We start from the raw sequence: 19657 nt of genomic DNA on the forward strand, positions 1-19657 counted from the left end.
AGGCAGGGCCTCGCCTGAGCTGGGCGTGTGGGAGCGAGCGCCGGCTGAGTGAGCGCAGTGCGCTGGCCTGCAACACGGGCGGATGGCCGCTCAGGAAGACGGGTGCTCCTGCCACTCCCCGCTCTCCGCCGCGACCGGAGAGTTCCTCTTTCCTCACTCCGAAGGAGGAAGCAGGTTCCTCCGTTAGAATTTGCGCTAAGGGGCGAGCGGACGCGGCGCTCGCGGTGGCCGGTGGACCGTCGCCGCTTGCTTCCGGGACGCGAGGCAGAAGGAACCGTTCGAGAACCCGGGGCGCGTGGGCTCCTTGGCTCCGCGGACGCGGTGCACTGACTGCATGTTCTTCGCAGGCCGCTTAGCCGGAGGGGCTCGGGAGTGGAGTACATCGCCGAGTTCCGGCAGCGGGAAGCGCGAGAACTGGACGCGTGCGGCGGGGAGCAGCCGGCCCGCGGCCCAGGTGAGTGCGTCTGCGTGTGCACAGCCGGTCACAGGTAGACACTGCGGTTGTCAAGTCTGTAGCAGATGTACTGTGCCCTCAAGAAAGAATGCATATGGCTAGTTAATTCAGGGGGAGTGTATATTGGGTTGTAAATCATTTTTTTTCTTTTAAACATAGTTTCTAAAGAGTCTCTGTTTTAGAAGGACTGGTGCTGAGCCCCAAGGTCAGGAGTTGCTCACGGCACTGACGGAGCCAACTGGGCACCCGCCACAACTGCCTAAAATTTTCATTTAAAAATGACTACAGTTTTTTAAAACAACAAACATATTAAAACTGTATAAAGTGAAAGTTTCTTCTGAACAGCTTCTCCCCACTTGGCTGTAGCTGGCGAGTCCGGGTAAGCTGCTCACTTTCTGCGAGGGCGCGGTGTCGCCTCCTCAGCTGGCGGCTGGTTAGCCCTGGGCCCAGCGTGTGCGACAGAAGTCAGTGTTCGACGTGTTGCTTTCTCACAGACTTCCTGTCAGCTCAGGAAGCAGCTCTGTCTCCTTTCCTTCTACCCTTTGTACGCACCTCCTCGTACTTGGGCAGACGCGGGGGTTAGAGTCATTTTCTTCTCAAAAACTGCACAATTCAGTGCATATGTGACAGCGCATTCATCTGTGTCCTTCTTGGGATTTGCTCGGGCTTCTGGAGGGTGCAGAATGTTGGTATCTTTCCCCAGTTCTGAGAAAGTCCTGAGCCATTGTCTGTGCCGCAAGTCTCACTTAGTTCTGTTTTCTCGTCGTGTGGGTCCCCGTACTGTATCCGGGTCACCTTCCCATTGCCTGGGTTTCGGCGTACAGCAGGAGCGCGTGGGGTCCTGTTCCTCCCTCCCTGGGTTGTGGCCGCACCGTGGGCTTCCCTACTGCGGGCCCCGCCGCCAGGTGCCCTTCGCAGTAGAGTATTTCCTCTCCTGCCCTCAGTTGCCCCGAGGAGGAATGTTTGTCGGACAAGTCTGCCGTACTGTCACCAGAAAGGGTGGCTCAAAACGTGGTGCACCTTGACCAGTCCTTACTCACGCTAAGGGAACTACAGACTTGTACGTGTGAGAAGGCCGATTGCTTTGCTGCATGCCTGTGGGAAGCCTTGGAGGTCTCTTAACTGCCAGTGCACAGGGGATGTGTTCTGGACTGTGACACAGCTTCCGTAGAAGCCTGGGAGAGCAATGTCCTGCCGTGCAAAGATACCCATCATCTCCTCTTTCCATTTGGGGAAGCTTACTAGTTTTCAGATGACTGTGATGTGATCCTTCTGGTTCCACCATATGTACTGACCCTGGGGCGTACCGGCTGCTGGTCCTGGAGCTGGTCCTGGAGCCGGCCCCGTGGGAGCGCCCCTGTCTGAGCTAGCAGGGTTCCAGTGAGCGCCTGTAATTGGAAATGTCTGCTCTAGTAACTTTTGATTTGGGTTAATATTTAGTGTTTGGAGCAGCTGTTTGTTTTCTCTGTCCCTGGCCGCCTCATGTTTGGAGCTTTTCACTATGCAGTCACATAAATGACAGCTTTGACTACATCCAGAGGATTCATTCAGCAACAAGGATTGGTCAAGGCGTGCGCCAGGGCCTGTATGGGGTCATAGAGGTATGCTGAGTAGTAAGACCTGGGCTGCCCTCCCCGGAGATTACCATTTCATCATGTAGTCACCCAGACACACACTTTTGGAGATAAATGCTCTGAAAGACAGCTCTACGGGGGCCCAAGACAAGGGTTCTGTACGAGTTGAGCTTGGAGCTGAAGGGTGATAGGAGTTACCGGGGTGGGCCGGGGGTCAGGGCGGAGGGAACATGTGCAGTCTGTGACGGGGAGGCCTGGGGCTCCGGCCCTCAATCAGGCATTGTTGCTGAGAGTCGACGGTGGAGGTGGGCAGGCCTGGGCATGGTCAGTTGTAGGCTGGATAATACCCCTACAAGAGGTCCTCTTCGCAATTCCTTGAACCTGTGACTGTGGTACCTTCCAGGGTAAAAGGAACCTGGCAGCTGGGATGGTGTGATCGCCCCGGGGGGCGCCCAGGGTCGTCACAGAGTTCTTCCACAAGGAAGGTGGGAGGGTCAGAGTCCGTCGGAGGAGATGTGATGGTGGGAGCCGTGGTTTGGAGTGATTCGAGGAAGGCGCCCACAGACCAAGGAATGCAGGCACGTCCAGAAGGTGAGCGGGTACGGGAACAGATTTTTCCCGGAACCATCCATCCAGAACTGTCCGTGCAGCAGCCATCCGTGCGGCGCCTCAAGCTTAGCCCAGTGAGATGGATGTTGGACTTCGGACTTTCCGTACTGTGAGACTGTGTCGTTTTAAGCCCCTTCGTTTATGCAGGAGCAGTAGGGAACCAGTGCAGCTGTACTGGATGGGGCTGGATGAGAGAGGCACGGCTGATGGCAGAGGCTGTGGCCATAGCTAGGAGTTTTAGTCTTGATACTCGGAGTAGTGGGAGGCCATTAGAGGTTCTAGGTTCATCCTGGGACGAGCGTGAGAGGAGGAGGGGGATGTTGTATGATTAGAACTGTGTTTCGGGAAGACCGCCGTTGTCCTATTGGGGGGTCCGAACAGACCAAGGGGAGTTAGGAGGGGTGGTCCTGCCCAGGGGAGACTCGGTCGTGATGACAGCAGGAGGGGGAGGGGCAGGCATGGGAAGAACTGCGCAGCGTGTGGCGACGGGTTGGATCCGGGGCGAGGGAGGAGAAGGCCGCAGGAGGCAGGAAGCTGTGGCCCCACGTTTTGAGGTGCCTCTGGAGCCCCGGGGAAGAGAGATGAAGTTAACGTGTGTGTGCGCGCATGTGTACGCACAGCTGTCCTGCCTGTCTCCGGGCTGGTCTGTGTCACAGCCAGGAGCTCACACCCATACCTCCAGTCCCAGTGCTGCAGCACAGGCTATATCCAGTTACAAAATACCTCGTTTCCTAGTACTTTTGATCTTGCTGGGATACAGATTTTACTTGATCTAAGTAAGTGGTTTTAAAAATTATTTGTAGGGGAGCCCTCCTACACTGCTGGCGGGAATGCAAGCCAGTGCAGCCGCTCTGGAAAACAGCGTGGAGGGACCTCAGAAAGTTGGAAATAGAGCTGCCCTGCGACCCAGCAATCGCACTACTGGGTATTTACCCCAGAGCTATAGATGCAGTGACCTGAAGGGGCACGTGCACCACAATGTTTATAGCAGCAACGTCCACAATAGCCAGGCTGTGGAAAGAGCCCAGACGTCCATCCACAGATGAGTGGAGAAAGATGCTGTGGTCCATATGTGCAACGGAATATCAGTCAACAGAAGGAGGGCTTACTTACCATTTACGTCGACGTGGATAGAACTGGAGGGTAGTGTGCTGAGCAACATAAGTCAGAGAAAGAATCATCATGTGGTTTCACTCATGTAGAATATAAGAAACAGCACAGAGGGGCATCGGGGAAGGGCAGGAACACTGGATGGAAAGTCGTCCGAGAGGGAGACAAACCACGAGAGACTCTTTTTATTTTTATTTATTTATATTTTTTTAATTTAAAATTTTTAAAAAGAATTTTATTTATTTATTTGAGAGACAAGAGATCACAAGTAGGCAGAGAGGCAGGCAGAGAGAGAGAGGAGAAATAGGCTCCCCGCGGAGCAGAGAGCCCAATGTGGGGCTCGATCCCAGGACTCTGGGATCATGACCTGAGCCGAAGGCAGAGGCTTTAACCCACTGAGCCACCCAGGCGCCCCAAGAGACTCTTTTTAAAAAATATTTTTTAATTTAAAAATAGCTGTAATAAGGTATAATCAACACACAATAAACTATGTACAGAAGAGTACAATTTGGTAAGTTTTGACGCAGGTACACATTCATGAATCCGTCAGCGCAAGGTAGCACGCGTACTCCTCCCCCTGCAAGTGTCTTCATGTTCTTTTAGAATCTGTCACTCCTGCCTCTCCCCACCCCTCACCCCGCAACACACTCCTGCTCATGTCCCAAGGTAACGTGATGTTTTCCTATAGATTTGTGTTCTCTGGAAATTTATATAATCATACCGTAAGGATTCTCCATGAGAGTCTTAACTCTGGGAAACAAACAGGGTTGCTGGAGGGGGTGGGTGGGGGATCGGGGTAACCGGGTGACGGGCATGACGGAGGCACGTGATGTGAAGAGCCCTGGGGGCTACATGCAACTGCGTCTGAAACTAATAATGTATTCTATGTTAATTAGTTGAATTTAAATTAAAAAATTGAGATCTAATGGTATTTCTGATTGATTGAGCCTGGTCCCAAATGGTGGACTCCTGCAGCATTTATGTTGCCTCCCCCTTTACAAGATTTTATTTATTTGACACAGAGAGAGCCCAAGCAGGGGGAGCAGCAGGCAGAGGGAGAAGCCGACTCTCGACTCTCTGTGGAGCAGGGAGCCTGACGGGGGACTCGATCCCAAGACGCTGAGACCATGACCTGAGCCAAAGGCAGACATTTAATTGACGGAGCCGCCCCGTGCCCCGTATGCTTTCCTGGAACGGCTTTGAGTTTGTCCTGGGATGGAGTCTTTGGCTTGTGATTACGCTGCTGCCCTTTTCATGTGGTGATATTTTTAGTTGTTTCCACCCCATTCAGAGCTTTTTTTTTTTTTGCCTTTAAGAGAATGGAGTGTGTGGAATATAGACTGAGTCCAAAGGGAAACACGTCAAGTTTAATTTCGTATTCAGAATGCCATTTCATACGTGAAAGAGTGATCTATAATGACTTATTTTGAAGATTTTTAATTGGTGATGCAGTAATTAAACTTATTTCTGTAATGTACAGTGTCTAAAATTAAAGAAATTTTATGTTCTCCAGTTCGAATCCGTCATATACTGTTGGAACCCTTAATTGCTGAATTTTTTTGCTTAGACTTTTATATATGCTTGGTGGGAATGTGGTGGGGCGGCTTCATCAAGACAGTTTTTATGATTTCCTTTTTTTTTTTCCAGTTCGTGTAAAATATTTTAATGTTAATAACTGAGGAGAAAAAGATAACAGGAAAATTAGTGAATTTTGAGCTCGGTGTGTTTCTCACGGCGCTCTTGGGTTACCCTCTGCCTTTTGTAGTTTGCTGATTTTTCCCTAAATCATCCATTCTCTTTCCTTTGAGAACTTAACGAGTGATGCTTTTCCTTTGACTTTGTTGCTGCTGCACAGATGAAAGAACCAGGTGGCCATGGACATTGTCCTGTTCGGTTTCCTGTCCCCTCTGGCGGTGGCCGTGGGGACAGGACTTGATTTGTGCTGGGTATGCTTCAGCCAGTGACCTGGAAACGTCCAACTGTGTTTGGGTTCCGGGGAGGGAGGGCTAGGGTTTAGACAATAGAGTCAAGACTTCAGTGTTTTTTTCTTACAAGATTTCTGTCTTTAAGAAGCAACCTTCAAGATGCACGTGATGAAGGAAAGTAAGTCACATCAGTGTTGTCCAAGTAATGGCTCTGTTTGCAGCACAGTGAACTGTGCCTTAAAGTCTTAGCAAACAGCCTAGCTGCTGCCTTCTTATAATTCTGAGTTTTGTAAAAAACATTTTTAAAATTTTTATTTTTAAAGATTTTTTATTTATATATTTGTCACAGAGACACAGCGAGAGAGGAAACATAAGCAGGAGGAGTGGGAGAGGGAGAAGCAGGCTTCCCTCTGAGCAGGGAGCCCGATGTGGGGCTCAATCCCAGGACCCTGCGATCATGACCTGAGCCAAAGGCAGATGCTTAACTGAGCCCCCCAAGCGCACCTATAATTCTGAGTCTTTTCCAACTTTAGCTCCTCTTTGCCGAGTTCCTCCTGCATTTCTCAGTCCCACACTGTGTACACCACGTGTTCTGTCTGGCAGCGGTGTCCCAGCTCAGGAGCCCCCGCTGCTGTGTGGATTCTCACCCCTCTTCTCTAGTAGTTAAAAAAGGCCTTTTGGGGCGCCTGGGTGGCTCAGTGGTTTAAAAGCCTCTGCCTTCGGCTCAGCTCATGATCCTGGGGTCCTGGGATTGAGCCCTGCATTAGGCTCTCTGCTCAGCAGGAAGCCTGCTTCCACCTCTCTCTCTGCCTACTTGTGATCTCTGTCAAATTAAAAAAAAAAAAAGGCCTTTTACTGATTGATAAACCTACCAGCATCAAGCACGGGAATGTGTTTATTTTTTCCCCATTTTTGTAAATATATGAGTTCGTACATTTGTGGGTTGACCGGGATACCCAGCCACCGTTCATAGTTCGAAATAATTTAATGAACTGTCGCAACAGGTTTTAAATGAGGAACTGTCCAGGCATCGAATTTTGCTCCAACTCAATGTTTGGCAGGTAGTGTGGTTGATTCTAAGGAGTCCTTAGTTGAGAGAACCAGGGGTGAGGGGGTGAGACCAGCGGTGGGGGTACACTTGGGAAAACGGGGTTGCATTGGTGATGGGGTTCTTTAAAAGCTGAGAAGATTGACAGGAAAGTGAGACAGGAGAATGGGAGAAGAATGCATGTTTTTGAGGGTCTGACCAGAAGGTCAGAGAGTGGAGGGCAGGGTTTGCAGAGTTCCTGTGGCTGTGGCCCCTGGCGCCCTAGGAAGAGCGCTGCTGGCTGTAAAAGGCTACCTTTTTTGGCGAGATTGAAACAGGTCTGGCTTCTCTGTTTTTAAAATCTGGAATAAGTACTACAGACCTCGATTCAAATATAGAAGAATAGTTATATTTTAATTATTATTAGACTAGTGATGAGCCTGAGAACGTGTGTATCCGGCGGGAAGGGACTCTGGCGTGGTGGGTATGAAGGGAGTTTCCTGGTTGCCCTGCTGGTGTTGTTAGCTTGTGGGATGTACTTTTGCGTTTGTGTGTGTGAACGTGTACGTGCTGTGTGTGTAGATAGACATATGTTGGATTGTTTAGGTTTTCCTTTTTCAGATACTTAATAGCATTGTATTTGTTCTGTCTGAACACAGGTCCAAGGCCATGCTCAGCTAAATTAAGCAATGTGATACGCATCCCAGAGACCAGTTACAAATATCCTGATTTGCCTATAAATCGGTGTAAGGAAGAGGTAAAATTATTTTTGTCTGATAATAATTCTGCTGTTTGAGTAAACGTCCATGGCCCAACAGTTTGGTTTACAGTTTGTGACGAGGCACCTGGCAAGCACACCTGGTTTGTGGCGGACTCCGGGGCCCGTAGGAGCCCGTGCTGGGGCCTCTTAGTCCCGGTGTCTGTGGCCTCCCTTTCCGGCGGCGCTTTCGTTGGTTCAGCCAACCTCGGCGCAGATCGCTGGTCCGGGGCGCCTCTGTCGTCCCCGGCAGAGCTGCTTCGGGGGAAGCTCCCTGCCAAGTCTCAATACTGCTCCGGGCCACAGCCCTCTCTAGCGTTCTGCTGGCCTGTTCGGTGATTTGATCAGTCATTAATAGACCTTTTTTTAAACAATGCTGGGCCAGATATCGGAGCAGGCTAATTACGCTTTTCATTCATTACACATTATTAAACTAGGTCTGAAATGAGCGTGTTGGAACCTTATATATACTAGTAGAAGGGTCACTTACAGGTAAAACTAAACCATAAACGTTCCAAATTTAAGTTTTATTTTATTTTAGTGAGCCAGAAGCTTTTGTAGGGTGGATATCCTTCATTTATTTTCAGAGGCCTATACGCGAATTAATTCGTGTTCCCGACCGCAGCAGTTGCCAGGGAGAGCAGAGCTGAGACCGGTGGGTGGTGGTGGGAGTCAGACTGCGGTTTGAGAATGCTTCGTAAGGTCTGTGCGTGCAACATCGGAAGTGAATCTGCAGGTTTTCCATTGAAATTTTAAGACCAGAGCCTGGCTGGCTCAGTGGGGTAAGCGTCTGCCTTTGGCTCGGGTCATGGTCCCAGGGTCCTGGGATGGAGCCCTGAGTCAGGCTCCCTGCTCAGCGGGGAGTCTAGTTCTGCCTCTGCCCATCCCCCCAGCTCGTGCTTGCTTACTGCTCTCTCTCAAATAAAATCTTAAAAAAAATTTTTTTAAACCACCTCAGGGTAATAACAGCAGTGCTTTCATGTTTCTCAGGAGAATTACATAAGATTCATTACACAATTTTAAAATAATAGACCTTTAGACTTAGCAAGAACTATAGAAATCCTTGAGTGTGTTTTCATTTTTTTTTTAAAGCATTTATTTATTTATTACAGAGAGTTCGCCAACAGAAGCCAGGGGGAGGGGAGAGGGAGAAGCAGACTCCCGCTGAGCAGGGAGCCCGATGCTGGTCTTGATGATCCCTGCACCCCGGGATCATGACCCGAGCTGAAGGCAGCCGCTCAACCGAGTGAGCCACCCAGGTGCCCACGTGTTTTCATTTTCAGCAGGAGACGTGGAGGCCGGAGCGCTCTGGCTGACCTGCCCGGCTTGCTGGCCTGTGGACAGTTCCCGTCCTCAGTGGTCGGATTGGTTTCCGCAGCAGCAGCCGTTTAGCGGTCTTCTTCCTCTTATCTGTGATATCTAGATGCTTAGATAATGATTTAACTTTCAAAGATGAAAGGAAGATAAATGCTGAACATCGTCTGAAGACAAACTTCTGTCTTATAGGCAATAGTGTATGTCATCGTTAATTTTGTGGCAACCTCAAAAGGATTTTTTTTTAATTCTAGGTTATTTCTCTGATAGAGAGTAATTCTGTGGTGATTATACACGGTGCCACGGGCAGTGGGAAAAGTACTCAGCTCCCACAGTACATCCTGGACCATTCCATTCAGCGCTCTGCCTACTGCAACATCGTCGTGACGCAGCCCCGCAAGATCGGGGCCAGCAGTATCGCCAGGTGGATCAGTAGAGAGCGAGCCTGGACGCTGGGCGGTCTGGTGGGCTATCAGGTGAGACTGAGCAAACCGTCTCCCTCCTTGGGAATTTTTATTCCATATAAGTTGATGATAAGGAGTCATTTTCTGCTGGAAGTGGAAATGAAACCAGTTACTTAAAGAGCAGAACTGTGGTGTGAGTAAAAAAAATAGTGAAACTGAATCTTCTAGCCACTTTCTTTTAAATATTGTATCTATTCAGTTCAAAGAGAGTGAGAGGGAGTGGGCGTGAGCGAGTGCATGTGCAAGTGGGGGGACCGTGGGGGGGGACGAGCAGGCTCTGTGCCGAGCGTGAAGCTGGACCACATAGCTGGTTTTCAGGACCCTAAAGACCACGGCCTGAGCTAAAAAAGAGAGCTGGACTCTCAGCTGACCAGGCCAACCAGGCCACCCAGGGACCCCCAAGAACAGTGAGACTGAATTTGTTTTTTTTTTTTTTTTAAGATTTTATTTGTTTATTTGACAAACAGCTCACTAGTAGGCAGAGAGGCAGGCAGAGAGAGAGAGAGAGAGAGAGAGGGAGGAGGAAGCAGGTTCCCTGGTGAGCAGAGAGCCTGATGCTGAGCTTGATCCCAGGACCCTGGGATTGCGACCTGAGCCAAAGGCAGAGGCTTAATCCACTGAGCCACCCAGGTGCCCCCATACACTGTTGTCTTAATGTAAAAATCATACAGATGAGGTAGGAGTAGAGAAGCCATATTCCGTCATCCCTGAAGAAGAGAAGGAAAACATCAACTTGAGCAGTTTTCGTTCTTGTTTAAAGTAGGTTCTGCACCAGCGTGGAGTCTAACGTGGGGCTTGAACCCATGACCCTGAGATCGAGACCTGAGCTGAGAGTAAGAGTCAGACACTCAACCGAGCCACCCAGGCACTCCAAGAACAATAGTATTTTTTTAAAAAAATATTTTATTTATTTATTTATTTGACAGACAGAGATCATAAGCAGGCAGAGAGGCAGGCAGAGAGAGAGGAGGAAGCAGGTTCCCTGCTGAGCAGAGAGCCCGATGTGGGACTCGATCCCAGGACCCCGAGACCATGACCTGAGCCGAAGGCAGCGGCTTAACCCACTGAGCCACCCAGCTGCCCTCCAAGAACAATCGTTTTAAGTTCTGTATTTTTCACTCCTTTTCTTGCTTCTCTCCAGTAATGACTGGTCATAGTCTTTTTGGGTAGGTAAATGCAAATCATTTAAACCTAAAAGTTTTCTCCTTTCTCTTTTTCTTTCCTACTTTTAGGTAGGGTTAGAGAAAATAGCAACAGAGGACACCAAGTTAATTTATATGACAACAGGGGTCCTGCTTCAGAAAATTGTCAGCGCTAAGAGTTTGATGGAATTCACCCATGTCTTCATTGATGAAGTAAGTGCTGCTTTGACGCCGCTCTGCCGATACTCGCGCTCCCGTTGTAGAAGAGAACACTGCAGGTTACTGTAAACGCGCCCTACTTGTGAAGGGTCCTAAAGCACTGTGGGTCTGCATTTGTCTTATTCTGTTCGTGAATGTTGATTTTTTGTTTTGCTCTTAGTTCTAAAATGCAGGCTTGGGGGTTGGGGACTACGACCACATTCCTTGTTTAGGGTGGGGTTGGCAGACCACAGCGCTCCGGCCAAATCTGGCACCTGTCTTTGTAAAAAAGTTTCACTGGAACGTGGTTTTCCTTGCTTGTTTATGGGTGCGCGGCGGCCGAAGAGCGCGTGGCTGCGTCAGCCACCATGTTCTGCAAAGCTGGGTATCTTCACTGTCTGCCTTTCGTAGAGACAGTCTGCTGACCCTGGTTTAGAGTGTTAGCCCCATCAGACGTTGCATGTAGGTATTTTGTATGCATCACAGGTATTTTCTGTCTGGTAAAACAAGGAGAATAGTGTTTTTTAACAAAACCAATGAAGTATATACAAGATACTGATAAATTCCTTAAAAAAAAACCCCAACTCAGTAAAGAATCTTTGTGCTAGTCTCACCTTTCTGGGCTTTGCTTAAGATGGGACAGTAAATTGAATTTGTTCATATTTTAAACAAGAGTTTGTTGAGGGGGAGGATATTATATTCAGACCGTTTCCCCAGGAGTTTTGGAAATACCTCCACCCCAAATTCTTGTGTTTTAAACCCCAGTAATTATGCCTTACGGACCTTTACTTACTTCTTGAGGCATGAGAAGCATGAGCAAAGACAGAGATTCATGGAAGGTTGAGATGAGGCTGAAGACAGAAGCTGAAATGTAGCCATCCGGGTGGGCGTGGAGGGTCAGGCCTCTTGGCCCTCTGGAAATGTGTGTGACCATTCATAACACTGACGCATGCTTCAGGCAGGGAGAGCTGAGTGGGTGCATGTTCTAGCTTGTGTACTGTTACGGTTTTACTATTGTTATTAAAGATTCTATTTGAGAGAAGACAGCTGAGGGCGTGTATGAGTGTGGGGGAGGGGCAGAGGGAGAAGCAGGTCCCCCACAGTAGGGGGCCCAATGCGGGGCTCCATCGCAGGACCTCTGGATTGTGACCTGAGCCGAAGGCAGGTGCTTAACCCACTGAGCCACCGAGGCACCCCTAAATGTGGTTTTAAGTTACTAGGGGGTGTTTGGGAGAGTTGGAGGTAGGAAAGTGATCTCTTATTCTTTGCAAAATAGCGTGACATTGTAGTACGTTTCAGGACTTTATGATTTTTGGTGTTTTTGAGTGTCTTTGGGTTACGTAGAGAGGAAATGCAGATTTCATTACTCGAAGGTGGCATGGCCAGGTTCACAGAAGTAGCCGCTTACTGAGCCTTCCAGTCCTGGCTCCGCCCAGCAAATGCCCTGAGGGTTCGCCCTGGGCAGTTGGCTCTGGAGCCCTACAGCTGGCACATGTGTTTTCTGACCGTCTCAGTGGCTTCTTGTGCACACATCCGTGCGCGGTGCAGACACACCCAGCCTCCTGTGGCACCGATTTGCTCCTTTCCTGAAGCCGCGCCATCGCAGCTGAACAGCAGCTGGCCGCTTGAGGCAGGGTCTCGCCCTGCAGGGGCCTGGCCACTCGCAGAGGACTCTTGTCACCGTTCCAGCAGCTTCCGGCTGTCGCGTACCCCTGGAACCTGACGGGCAGCTGATAAGTATTTGCTTCAGCCGAGATGGGATTGGCTTGTACTTGAAGTTTTAGGGCGATCAGCGGTGCCGTTTCTGTCGTGGGGGTGACTGAATGTCACAGGAAACGTGAGAGGGGAGGCTGGGGGTAGCCCGGCGGCTGAACGTGGGCTGATCGTGTTTATGACTTCTCAGCTCTTGAACAACAGCGAACTGGTTCTGGGTGCACCGCTCACTCAGCAAGCGTTTTTCCAGCGCTGGCCTCGTGGGGCCAAGGCTTCCGAGTGAGTCCCGGGGCGGGTTCCCGCTGCGGCGCGGAGGGGCCTGGGCGGACGTCCCGGGGCGGGGGGCGAGTGGGGGGTCCTCAGAGCGGGGAAGGAGGCAGCGGGGTGGCCGCGGGAGCCCGGGGAGAGGCCGGTGCTTAGAGGCAGCGTGCGGGCGCCACAGAGGAGCTGACCGTGAGGAGGCGGCGCGGGGGCTCCTCCCCGGCGAGGGGGCTCGTGTCGGGGCTGCTCCGGAGTGTGGCGGGAGAGCGCGGCAGGGATCCGTTTCTCTCCGTGTTTCTCGGGTTTGCCGCCGTGGGCGCGACCGTTCCGTACTTTCCCGCGGCTGTTTTGTGCTTGTTCTGTTTCCTCCGTCCTCTCCGGCCTCCACCTTCAGAGACCGCGAGCAAGGCCGGGCCTGGCGCCGTGGCCCCTCTCAGGCGCCGGGGCTCATCGCTCCGCTGCCGTGGTGGGGCGGCCCGAGTAGAGTCTTGTGTCCCTTAGGCCCCGCGGGATCCCGGCTAAGTGACCAAGCCATGGACTCGGGCGGAGAAGCGGCCGCACGGGGCCGCGCTTTGCTGCCCGCTGCTCCTGGGGCGGCCGAGTGGGGCCGGGGGGTGGGGGGCCCCGGGGCCTCGGGGGCTCTGCTTCGAGGGCGCCCCTGACGGAGCGGACGCAGCTGCTTTCCCTGAGCGGCGGAGCTTTGAGGGACCCACCCAGGGGTGACCCCCTTGACGCTGGGACCGTTCAGGGCGTCCCGGCGCCCCCGGCTCTGCGCGGCGAGGAGGGACACGCTGCCGCCCGGCCGCCCAGCTGAGCTGCTGCGACCAGCGCAGACCGAGGCCGAGGAGTGCGCCTGTCCGGGCGGCCTGGGCCGCGGGGCCGGGTTCTCCGTGCGGTGTGGGGGCGGGTGAGCTTGTCGTTAGAGTGACCAGGGCAGGACCGGCTCTGAAGGGCCAGGCCAGGCCCAAGGGTGCGAGACGTTTCTTGCCAGCAGGGCCCCAGAGACACGCTGGGAGACAGGGTGGGGGGCGGGGGGGTGGGCAGACTGGGACCCACGTGCCTCTTCTGTGTCCTCCCGTTGGTGGCCCGCGTTCCTGGCGTCCTCTCACCGGGGTGCGTCAGTCCCAAGGAAGTGTGTTTGGCCGAGAGAGCAGGTTTGTGCCCAGGCCCCGGGTGCACCAGGGAAACCACGACCCGCCTTCGCACCCCTTCGCTGGGCGGCCCCGCGTGTGTGGCTTCACATGGGGGGTGCCCCCCGCTTTTGTGTTTTGTAGGTCCACGAGCGAACCGAAGAAATGGATTTCCTGCTGTTGGTAGTCCGCAAACTTTTAAGAACAAATTCTCGTTTTGTGAAGGTAAATTTGAGTTTATGAGTAACAGAAATACGTGGGGTTGAGGTTTATTATTTAGCTGTATTTCTCTTTTATAGAAAGAATTGAGAGCAGTGACTCTTAAAATTTGTTGTCATGTATGTGTCTCCATGTCTTGCTAGGAAGCTGGCTCAGAGGCGTTTTCTTTTTTTTTTTTTTTTAAAGATTTTATTTATTTATTTATTTGTCCGAGAGAACACAAGCAGGTGGAGCGGCAGACAGAGACAGAGGGAGAAGCAGGCTCCCTGCTGAGCAAGGAGCCCGAGGTGGGACTTGATCCTAGGACCCTGGGATCATGACCTGAGCAGCCCAACCAACTGAGCCACCCAGACGCCCCACAGGGCCGGAGTATGGATTGCTTTTCGGCCGTTATGTTGCATCCAGTTCTGACATTCTCTCCTGGCAGGAAATGATGTGCGAGCGGCTGGCCGCGATGAAGGGCTGCACGTAGCAGCGCTTGTGTGGAAAGTGACTGCGGTGTGAAGGCGTGTGACCACGTCTGCGCTCTGCTCTGCACACAGCACGAGCACGGGAAGCCTGAGCGCGGTCGCGGGCGCTGCCGTCCTGCAGACTCTAGGTCTTGAGCTAACAGAGTCGGTGCGGTGTGAGCTTTGTTTGCGTCTTACGTGAGCTAAGAGGAGCGAGCTGTGACCCGGACCAAGATAATGAGTGCTTATGACAGTTGTGCGTTGTGGACACAGGCCATCCCTGTATGTGGGGACAGGTTCCCAAAGGGCAGCCGTGGCTGGGGGGCGGCGTCATCGTGTACAGGCGGCGACCGTGTTTGCTGCTGTCGGAGAGCAAGCCTCTTTCTAACCCTAGTGCCTTGTCTTCTGCTGGGTCGTCTGTGCCTTTGCTGAGGGAGCGCTGCTCCTCCTCGGCCCGCCCCCAGGATGGGCCACCGGCTGCTCCCCGCGCGGGCGCTGAAGGAATGGAAGCTGACATTTGCGCAGGATTGTCTTACTGCTCAAGGAGATTGTAAAAACAGAGCAGGAATTGGGCTTTCTTATTCCTTTTTGGACTCTTAAAAGATGGCATTAGAGATTATTGAACAAATTGGGGCCTTTTTTGGTTGTCATCTGAAGACTTTTCCTTTTTACTTTTAGCTATTAATTATATTCTTTTAAAATTTTCAGTAAGAAAGAGAACGAGGAGTACTAGTGGATTTGAAAAGCTTGCCACAGTGCGGAGACTGGTGGTCAGGAACTTGGTACCCCTCATATAAATCGTAGGAAACCGTTGGTTTCAGTATTTTCTTGATTTATTAAGCAACATGAAGCAGAATATTTTCTGGGCCTAGATATTAGAAGTCAAGTTATAGATTGCATTGTTCCAAGTTTTTTGAAATGTTCAAAAATTATTTTTGTATTACTTTTTACAAAAAGAGCTTCTGTCAGATACTAAGTTTAGGATTGAGCAGATGGGCCTGAAGGTCTCCCCTTCTGCCCCACAGACCTGTCGAGGTTCCTGGCTCTGTGCTGTCCCCGAAGCTGCTGACCTTGCTCAGCCCAGTCCCACCCGGGACCAGCAAGTGTCTTGGGCTGCCATGTTGTCTCTCAGAGGAGAGGCTAGTGGCAGTGTGGAATCTCGGTTGCCCTGAGCAGTCCGATTTTGCCTGATGTCCTCACGCCGCCTCAGCGGAACCAAGGTCCTCACGTCATTAGCCTCACTGTGCGCCGGCGGACGGTGGAGATCACCTGTGTCTCGGAGTGCCGTGGGCGCCTCTTTTACACCCGAGTGGCTCCTCTGAGCCTTTCTTGCAACATCAGGCATCTCTTCTTAAAGTGAATTCTGGCTAATAAGCTTTTTACCCATTTGACCTAATGTCAAAGGAGAAAACAGGCATGGCTTGTGTGCCCGCTAACTGCTGATAACGCTTGTAGAAAGTCGCTACTTTTCTGCTGAGAGGTGCAGGGAGATCCTGCTTGCCAGGACCAGGTGGGCAGTCAGCAGCCGGCGGAGCTGTGTTTACCTCTGGTGAGCGTTTCTGAGGCTGGTGGGTGGCGGACATCCTTCATGGAGCCGCTGCCTTGTCTAGGGCACATGTGATGTCCTGTGGGGGCTGCTCCTGGTCTTCACGGCTGAGTTTCTTAAAGGTGTTGTCTCATACTGGCTTTCTGGCAAAACCAGCACCTGAGGGGAGTGCCCAAACCTGTGTGTCCTGCTCACGTCTGGTCTGGTTCCTCTCGGCTTAGAAGCAGGGTTTTCTGACTCCGTGTCTGCCTCTGCCGCTCTGCTCCCTCACTTTTCTGGAACACCTCATCTGGTAATGTACTCTGTTTTACTTTTGTTTTCTCTTAGTTTCCTTTTATATGTATGGTCATAATTTAGCTTTATTGGACATGTAGTTTCTCACTTGATAAAATTATTTAAGATCATAAATAATTTCAGTAATAAGAGGTGGAGTCTCTGAGGGGGCGGAGTCTCCGAGCGGTCTTCCAACTGTAGTGATTTGTGCGACACTAGAGAGGAGTCAGTGTATTCTGCTAAGGTTTTGAGACAAGCTTGGCATTGTAACAGTATTTCATTTCAGTCGTTATCACGATGACTTTATTTAAGAGTTTCTCTTATTCTGTAGGTAATCCTGATGTCGGCCACCATCAACTGTAAGGAGTTTGCAGACTACTTTGCTGTTCCTGTTCAGAACAAGATGAACCCTGCATATATTTTTGAAGTGGAAGGAAAGCCCCATTCAATTGAAGAGTGTTACCTCGATGATTTGGGGCACGCGTATCACGGCAGGGTGCGCTGGAGTGCATAGCTTCTTTTACAGTGAATGGAATCTTGTCTTTGGTCAAACCTGCGTTCATCAGCTGTGGTTGTTAGGACCGCAGCCGAGCTTGAGTCCGAGCTGGGAGATGCTGGGTGAGGGCTGGGGGGGGGACTGGAGAAGGATAAGTAGAAGGAACCTCCCGCCTTTCTTGTAAACTGTGAGCGTGTAAACACTCACATTCTATATTCTGGTGAAAGTAATCGGACTGGCTTTCTACTTTGTTGATGATCATGATCTGGGCGCAGGCAGCCGCTTGACTGACGGAGCCCCCCAGGCGCCCCTAAACTGCTTCTTTTAATATAAACTTCACTGCCGTGGCCTGGAGGAGGGCGTGTGGTTGCAGGGAAGAACCCTGGCAGCGTGTTCCCATGAACCGCTGCAGCTGAGTCAGCTGATTTTCACGTGGACAAGACATTCACAGGATTTGAAAATCAGAAAGTATGAGCAGGTGTAAACTGTCTCCTTCTGGCTCCTGTTCTGCCCAGCTTCCCTGCTGACAACAGGAAACCTGTTACTGATTTCTTAGGAAACGATAAAAAAAAAAAAAAAATTGGCACGCCTGCACTAGCGGATGCAAACGTGCTGCTTCCCTGCACGGAAAGGTCGGGCTCCTTCCGCACGCGCCTGCGTCTTCGCTCAGCTTTTCTGGTCTTTTCTTGTCCGTGTGTAGTTGCTTCATTCTCTTTCTAGAGCTGTGTTCTTTCCGTGCATGTGTCCTTCTCTGTCTCCCTCATCTCTGGTGTTTCTGGGCTTTTTTTTTTTTTTTTTTTAAAGATTGATTTATTGATGTATTTAGAGAGGAGGCAGGGGCAGCAGGAGTGGGAGCCAACTCCTCTCTGAGGGCAGAGGTGGGTGCAGGGCTCCATCCCAGGACCTGGGGATCCTGACCTGCACTGAAACCGAGTCTGCCCCTTGACCCACTGAGCCGCCTAGGTGCCCTTGGACTTCTCTGACTAACAACAGTGCTGCAGGAGAACAGCTCTCGCTTGCGACAGTGTGTCTTAGAGGCCAGGCTCTCGTAACCTCAAGGGCCCTGGTGACATTTTAGGCACTTCTGTGTGGTGTGTGGTGGGGGTGCCTGTGCATTCACCGTGGGATGCCTAGCGGCACTTCTGGCTTTGACCCACTAGAAGCAAGCAGGCCCCTGCACTGTGACAACCAAAACTGTTTGCAGACCCTCCCTGGGGAGTAAGCCGCCCGCGTGGAAGACCCCTGTGTAGGTGAGGCCTTCCTAGAAGATCAGTTCCCGGAGGTGGCATTGCTGGGTCGGCCGGTTTGGGCGTCTGTAATTCCCACGGGTGGGCCGGACTGGCCCATGGAGGAGTTTCACCTTCGTTACAGACACTTGTGCGGACGTGGGCCGTAGCTGGACTGCCCCTAAGTCGGCTAACCAGGTTCCACCTAATGTAAGAAGGCGCAGCTTGTCAAATCTAATTATGTCGGAGGAGGCCAGTGGTGGGCATGAACATGTAGCATGTCTTGTTTTTCCAGTTTTCTAGGAGACCTGCTTCAAAAACCAGGAGAGTCAAAAGGATTTTAGAACGAATGTCTTCCATACCTGTCACCGGGCTTCTATGGGCCACGTTTAGTTTGTAGCATTTAATACCCGTCAGAGTGAAGAAACTGTTACATTGCTATAACTGAACTTGTATTTATTTAGATTTTAATGATTTCCCCCCAGTTTCCTATTTCTGTCCTAGGGTCGCACATTGCTAAGACTTGTCATGTGTCCTTATGCTCCTCTGGGCGGACAGTTTCTCAGATGTTTCTTATTTTTGAGGACCTTGTATTTAGGAGTTCGACTTAGGTTTTTGTAGGACACCCACTATGAGAAATTTATTTTTATTTTTATTTTTACTTTTTTAAAGATTTTATTTATTGACAGAGAGAGGACATGTAGGCAGAGAGGCAGGGAGAGAGAGGGGGAAGCAGGCTCCCCACTGAGCAGAGAGTCCGATGCGGGGCTCGATCCCAGGACTCTGATATCATGACCTGAGCTGAAGGCAGAGGCTTTAACCCACTGAGCCACCCAGGTGCCCTTGCTATGAGAATTTTTCTGATGTTTTTCTCAAGAGTGCACTTGGGGTTGTGTGTCCGTGGAGGAAGTCCCCAGGGGTGAGGTCTGGTACTGTCACACCGTGACCACCGCTTGGGTCATCCCTGGCGATGCTGGCTGTGACCTCCTGGCCAAGGAGGTGTTTGCCGGGCTTCTCCGCTGTAGCGCTACTGCCCCTTGGTTTCTCGTGTGTGTGTGTGTGTGTGCGCGCGCGCGCGCGCGCGTACATGCGCACTGTGTACATGTGTGGTTTGTTTCTTTGCTCTTTGCCTGTCACCCTGATGAGATGTAAGCAGGGTAAGGAGGGGCATGTTCTGTTCTTTGCTTTTTGGGAACGAGGCGCTAAGCGCAGCCCATATTCAAGGTGGAGGGGAGAGGGCACTGATTTGTCATATTTAGAAAATTTCATTTTCTTAGTTTTTTTTTTTTTTTTTGCATTTTCTGTCCCATTTTGGCATGTGAGAATAACAGTGGTTTGCAAGTCTCTCTCCAACTGGCCGCTAAGTGTCGGAATCACTTAGATGATTACTCCGGGATGTGCAGAGAAGCTGGGTTAGGCCTGAGCATTTGCCCTCGGAGTCTATACGCTGTGGGTGGCCGGGGCCCCTCACCAGCCAATGGCTTGTGTCCCACAGGCTGCAGAACATCGCGTCTTCGCCTTCTGTACCAAACAGCGCGGGGCTTATAGGTGCTCAGTAAATATTCCTATGAATGGAAACTTAAGACCTAACTAGATATTAACTAGATATTCACTTACTAAAGTTGTGTTTTGTATAGATTCTTCTGGATGGTTTTTGAGGTCAGAGAACTTTGGTTATAATTCTCATTTTATTGTTACTCTTGCCATCATGTTACCTGGGTGTACTATCTTATGTCACTAGGAGAAGCACCCAGGCTTTCACCTTCCTGC

General features: G+C 51.1%; 1 protein-coding gene across 1 annotated transcript in view; it reads left to right on the top strand.

Moving 5' to 3' along the window:
* The first annotated feature begins 353 nt into the window (after window positions 1–353).
* Window positions 354–19657, top strand: part of TDRD9 (tudor domain containing 9) — an 83396-nt gene continuing 64092 nt past the window's right edge. The window contains exons 1-6 of the mRNA XM_059183284.1: window positions 354–454; window positions 7359–7456; window positions 9025–9246; window positions 10467–10589; window positions 13823–13903; window positions 16497–16661. Of these exons, the coding sequence (XP_059039267.1) occupies window positions 10512–10589; window positions 13823–13903; window positions 16497–16661 (324 nt within the window). The 5' untranslated portion in view covers window positions 354–454; window positions 7359–7456; window positions 9025–9246; window positions 10467–10511. The remainder of the gene's footprint in view (window positions 455–7358; window positions 7457–9024; window positions 9247–10466; window positions 10590–13822; window positions 13904–16496; window positions 16662–19657) is intronic.

Source organism: Mustela lutreola, chromosome 7, assembly GCF_030435805.1.
Source record: "Mustela lutreola isolate mMusLut2 chromosome 7, mMusLut2.pri, whole genome shotgun sequence".
NCBI classification, from domain to species: Eukaryota; Metazoa; Chordata; class Mammalia; order Carnivora; family Mustelidae; genus Mustela; species Mustela lutreola.